Source organism: Gymnoscopelus braueri (assembly GCF_963280865.1).
Source record: "Gymnoscopelus braueri genome assembly, chromosome: 12".
In the NCBI taxonomy this organism is placed as follows: Eukaryota; Metazoa; Chordata; class Actinopteri; order Myctophiformes; family Myctophidae; genus Gymnoscopelus; species Gymnoscopelus braueri.
This window is the reverse complement of record NC_137614.1, coordinates 26,214,548-26,220,929: the sequence shown is the minus strand read 5'-3', so window position 1 is coordinate 26,220,929 and position 6,382 is coordinate 26,214,548. Positions and strand designations below refer to the sequence as shown.

The window sequence follows — 6,382 nt, the reverse complement described above, 5'->3', positions numbered from 1 at the left end:
ATTGGCATCTAAAGTTTGCAGGAGTGGCCAAGAACCTCCACCCTAAATGTACCTGTCTATAACACTAGTTTCATATGCGCACTGGAGTCACAGAGGGGTAAAGGCCAGTCCACACCAATGCAACTGCTTGCAACTCCTTGCAACAAAACCGTTTTAAGGCCAGTCCACACCAATGTATCCCGTTGCAACTGCCATTTTGGGATAATGGTTGCAAGTAGTTGCAAGTAGTTGCAAGTAGTTGCATGTTGCAAGGAGTTGCGTCGCGAATCATTGGTGTGGACTGGCCTTAGACCGTTAACTCTTAAAAGCAGTTTGGCCTGGGCCGCGACGTGGCGGTCCAGCCACCCTAGGCTGCAATGCCAGCCTGACAGTGTGTCGCGGGTTCGAATCCCAATCCTGACGACCTTTGCTGTGTGTCACTCCCCATCTCTCCCCCATTTCCTGTCAGTCTACTGTCCTATCATTAAAAGGTACAAAAGCCCCGAAACAAATCTAAAAAAAATACAACAAAAAACAGTACCTCATACACACAGTCCATGCCTGACTACACTCCTGCAAATCAACATAATTTGTGTCTGTGCAATAAATTCATAATAACCTTTTATTTATTTATTTTTATTATCAGCCATCATGATTATCTGTTTACACCATTAGCTGCATGAAAACCGCAACCGCAACTTTTATTGTAGGATTTGTTTTACTCCACAGATGTGATTTTTTTATGGCACGACAAAAAGTTGTAATCAGCAGTGCTTGTGTATGAGACGAATTATAATTGAGCCATCATTATCTTGAGGCCAATTGTAATTGTGAATGGATGACAACAGGTTGGCCAGCATTAAGCTCTCAACTTGCTGGTTCAACACCTGCCGACTGGCCACCAGCCTAATTTTTCCTGACAGCCACAGTGGGAGAGATTGATGTCCAGAGCTGTGTTATGGTGTATGCATCTCAATGGCAAGCACCCTTCATACACACAGCAAATACCGGAGCGTTCATTTACTCTGCGACCATTAAAGGTCAGTTTTTACACTGTCAGAATTCGATGAACATGATTTTACTGTGCAATCTTTCCTCTCAAAACTCATTCAGGTCACATTTGTCATAGTCTACCCCGGACACATAAAGCTTTCCCAATTACATTGGATGGTACTTCAAGATAAGGAGATAATGCATTATGCTGATAATGTTTGGGAAACTGTAATCACCTTTGGGTCATGTCTGAGGCAATGAAGATTATGAATATCTAAATCTAAGCCATTTAGCTTTTGGTGAAAATTTGCTGTGGCCAATATTGTGCTGTGTGAATGTAGAATTAGGTTTATATATATAAAAATAAATTATGGCATGTTGCTAAAGGAAAATACTATAATAATACCTTTTTGTAATCATGATTTTTACCACATATTTACTTTTGGCCTCTAGCTGGCGTACCAAACGGCCACTATTATGGAACAATTTAGGCTTATTCTATATTGTTCTTTCTTTGTCGCTAATCTCACTCTTGCACTATATGTACAACGACCTGAATACCTTGCAGTGCACACTGAAACCTTTATCCTTTGTTATGCAACCCACAAACACACACAGAGTTCTTTTAGCTGCAAGGAATTTTAAACCTCCCAATGTAATAACACTACTGCGTTTTTCATTGGTATTGCAACGAGTTGCAAGGTATTATAAGTCAGCTGGCATTAATTCCTCTGTGAAAGAGGGATTCAACTTTTCCCTAGAGAGGAGCTTAAAAGAAATATGTGGTATTTCCAAATGATTGAACATTCACCTTTTCCTTTTAGTGGACAGGAATACAATTGAACATTGACAGCATTTATTCTGTCATCCATAATATATTATTATTATTAATAATAATAATTATTATTATTATGTCCCATAATTGATGTAATAATATATTAATTAGACTTTTTATATGCTTTCACATGCATCTTGTGAATTTATTTGACCAACAGGTGACATAGTGATTGATTGCTTTACTGTTCTTAATGCTGTGTGGTAATGCACTGTATTGTGTGTAGATGTAAACACATCACATTGAGGCAGGCAAGGCTGAATAGTGGACAGAAAAGAAACAGAAGAGGTTCCTAGTCCATTTGAATCTGTTCACAAAAACTTCTCGATGCGCACCACGACAATTCTGGCCAACCTGGAGATCCAGCGGTTTGCGTGTGTGTTACGGTGAGACGTGGTTTCGACGAAGCCCAATTTTTGGTACATTGAATTTGCCGCTGTCTGTGATGAGCTGGTGTCCACAACAAGCCTCTTGTAGTCTCGCTCCTTGCAGAAATCTAAGGCCTTCTGCATCAGTTGGAGGGCCAGGCCTTTGCGGCGGCAGGTGAAGTCCACAGACATGTAGACCAACTCGCCGTAACACTCGTCTCCGTCTTCCAGATCGATCCCTCCGATCACCCCTCCATTCCAGTCATCGACCCTCTCCTCGCCGCTCCTTTCCTCCTGCTTACCCGTCACTGCGACCATTCCGACCACCTTGGGCTGGCCGTCCACCTCTTCTGCCGCCGCCACCACCCACAAACAGTTATCTGGGTTATCCAGGTAGTGGGCCTGGATGTCAGCCATGTCTGCGCTCAGCCGTCTGAACATGTAGCACTCATAAATCTCATGGCAACAGTAGTAAATTAGGCCAGCCCATGCGCTGAAGAACAGCAGAGCCTGGAAATAGGAGCTGCCTCCCAGCACGTAGCCGGCCATGGAGATGCTCAGGGCCACGCCGACATGATCTGGGTGACTCATGGCCTTGAAGAAGGCCGGGTAGACATGCTCTAGAATCCCATTGCGAAAGAGCGTGATGACCTCATGTTGGTCCGAGGGTGCATACTCCCTGATGGAGTACTGACCTGTGTGATTGATAGAGGGGTAGAGGGAGAGGGAGAGAGAGAGAGAGAGAGGGGGGGGGGGGGTATAGGTCGATGAGATTAATCTGATTGTTTTTGCTCTTGGACAATCCTGGTGGATTTCACAATGGGCTCACATGGTGTGCTGAGGAAATTAGTGAATGAATGTCCCTTTTTAGAAGAATCTTACCCTTCTAATTAGTTTTATTCCAAACAATATTAGATCTAAACCCTGGCAATTACAGAGAAAAATTGCAGATTGCAGATTTTAAGAATGGGTGATGATGTGCCAGCACAAATTTCATTTTATCCGTATTGGTCTGACAATGCCAGGCTGAGGCTAGTAATTTGTAGGCCAATAAAATACAACACAGTATAGGCACAGAAAATTCAAAAAGGAAAGCAGTGTCCTGAGTCTATCAACTTTGGATTCTAATATGGCTATTGAATACACACTAACCAGCTCGTTAACCACTTAAACAATCTAGACATAAAGTAAACATGGCTCTGTACTTGGACCGCTTTTTTCCATCTACACCAAATCTCTTTGTCAAAAATAGCCGATCTACAAGCTCGCAACGTGATGCAAACGCGACTTGTTGTGAGCTTGTAGATCTGCTAATTTTGGCTGATGTTCCCCCAAGAATATGGATGAAGGGGTTTAAGTGGTTAGTGCAGCTTATGATCTAATGAAGTAAAACGACTACTCAAGAAATAGAACTTACTTTTCTGATCCATGTCGAGTCTGTTTCCTCTTCTGTCGTTCACTCTCAACTTGATACTGCAATTCTTCCTCCTCACTTTCTCTCAGGCTGAACTGAAGCCACAGTTCGTGGTAATCACCAGTTTACAAATAGGATTGAACTTGAAGCCTGGGCATGCTCGCCTTCAAGCGCACACACACACACACACACACACACACACACACACACACACACACACACACACACACACACACACACACACACACACACACACACACACACACACACACACTACATAATATTCACACACTCAGATGTATATATGCACACACAAGAAAGCAAATATACACACACATGCATGAATGTGCATGTGAGTGTGCTCCTTGTCTGTTTGGAGGGAGTCGTTTAGTCCAACACGCGGGCGGCATAGCAGTGCTAGAACGTCAACGGCGGTAAAGGACCCTTTTCCCACAAGTATGGCTTTCCTTCATGTACTGTAACATACATATAAAATTATATATATTTATACATATATATACAGTACACAAACAAGGTATACTGTTTATATACACTTGAGATGGCCACTCCTCTAAGCCTTAAAGGGATAATAACTTTCAAACATATTTGGGGTCTTTTTAAGGTCTACTCAGGCTTTTGTGTACCCCAGACAGTTTTTATGTTGCTTGAAACAATATTTAGATATTTGATATTCATTTTATCAGTACGCTCCCTTCCTATTACAAACCCAGCAACTTCAAACTCCATTTTAACCATGATAAATTCGTGGAAAACACCCGTCCTTGGTTCTGGTGCATTGATGTTGTCCTTCTAATACACGAGGGGGGCGTGTTTTTTCAATTACTATTTTCATTTTCCCACAAAATCATAAATATATAATTGAAAAAACACAGCCCCCTCACGCATTAGAAGGCCAATATCAGTCACCAGAACCAAGGACGGGTGTTTTCAACGAATATAACATGGTTAAAATGTAGTTTTAAGTTACAATGGGTTTATGTAGGGGGGCGTGTCTGATAAAATGTACATCAAATATCTAAATATTGAGTCAATCAACTTACATTTTACATTTACTTAGTAATGTGCTGCATAATCAAACTTCCCAGTGATTGTATGTAGATTAAGTCATAACACTTTTCAAAATGGAAATGTAACATTCATATGTCTTTCATAGAAGATGTGGGATTTAACATTCAGCAGGCATAGGTGCTAGTTTTGATAATGTGATGTGACCTCTTGCAGTCCTGTGCTTCCATTCTGTGATATTGGGTGAAAATGGAATGAATAATGTCCGATCCCTTGACGTTGGAGTGTCCTGTGGCTTCAGTGACAGTGTCTCATGTAATATCCCAGAATGGCGCTCTGAGGAGATTACATTTCCCATGCTGGACGAGAGCCTTTACACTTGTTTAAATCAATAAGGCTGCTTCATGAATCATGAGAGTTCCAAGGTCAAGGAACTCTGGAACGTTCTCAAACCATTTTAGCGCACCACTGCAAATTCTGAATTCCACATGGAGGGAGTTCCAGTGAATAAACCTGTCTGTACCTTGAGACGGTAATCACATTTGGGGAAGCAAATCTAATTCCCTCTGTTTGCATATGAAGGGGTGTATGATGAAGTAGTTATCTCACCTTAGTCTGAGCACAGTGTAATTACAATTGGCCATGTGATGATCAGGCTATATAAATTCTGTATATTGCTGGAGGGAAAAATATTGAAAGGAGAATGAAACAGACAACATTTTTCAAATGTACTGATCAATCCCATTACTCACCTTATTCTTGGCCCTTCTCCAGGGCGGCGCCATTGCTGCTTCATTGTCTCCACCAGGCCGAAGGTGCGGCTGAGACTATGTTTTTGCCCCTGTCTGTCCGTCCGTCCGTCCGTCCGTCCGTCCGTCCGTCCGTCCGTCCGTCCGTCCGTCCGTGCGTGTGTGTGTGTGTGTGTGTCCGTCCGTGTGTGTGTGTGTGTGTGTGTCCGTCCGTGTGTCTGTCTGTGTACAGCTAATCTCCGTTTGCAGGAGTGGCTCGTTTTGTACAAAATGCCTCAAATCATGAACGCAGCATCCAATTGCCGTGAAACTTCTCATTGGCCTGTTATGTCCAACCATCACACAAATCGGTTCACATTATCTCCATAGTCATGTCATCAAGACGGACCTGTCCGATCTTTTATATTTCGTCCTGATTGGCCAAGATTGACTTCTACTATACCTGGCCTGAGCTGGCGGAGACCTGTGCTCTGAGGAGCACATTTTTCGAGTTAAATATCCGTTCACATCCGCCCTAGTAGGCTACTGCAGGTGTAAAGCAGGCAATCACTAAACAGGAAACCCCTTGATATGGGGCTCTGCACCCCCCTACGTTAAGAGCAGAAATGGTGGGTGTGGCAAGGAATAGGGTTGTAGTCGAGACCACCTAAAGCGAGTCCAAGTCAAGACCAAGTCCGAGGGGGGGCGAGTCCGAGTCAAGACCGAGTCCGAGAGGCCAGGGAGGGGGTCGAGTCCGAGTCAAGACCGAAACCGACGGGAGGCGAGACCGAGTCGAGGCCGAGACCGACCGGAGGCGAGACCGAGTCGAGACCGAGTCGAGACCGAGTCGAGACCGAGACCAGATTTTTTTTTTTTTATAGAAAATGTTCAAATCAACCTCATGGTGGCGCTATGACAGGCCACAGGAAACTTTGCACACTCCCTAGAGGCCAAGGAAAAACCTTTGCCCTGCATTCTTCACATCTGCCTGTTAGAGCGCCACCAGGAGGCTGACTTTTGTAAAACAAATTTGTTGCTA

The 6,382-nt window shown here is 43.4% G+C and overlaps 1 protein-coding gene across 1 annotated transcript; it reads right to left on the bottom strand.

Annotated features, from left to right (window-relative positions):
* Positions 1 to 2,118: 2,118 nt before the first annotated feature.
* On the bottom strand, positions 2,119 to 3,605 carry LOC308096455 (putative N-acetyltransferase 8B; the record flags this gene model as incomplete). Its single annotated transcript, XM_080443876.1, has 2 exons — positions 2,119 to 2,870; positions 3,593 to 3,605. 2 exons carry the CDS (start codon positions 3,603 to 3,605, stop codon positions 2,119 to 2,121), a joined length of 765 nt encoding a protein of 254 aa, XP_080300002.1.
* Positions 3,606 to 6,382: the final 2,777 nt, after the last annotated feature.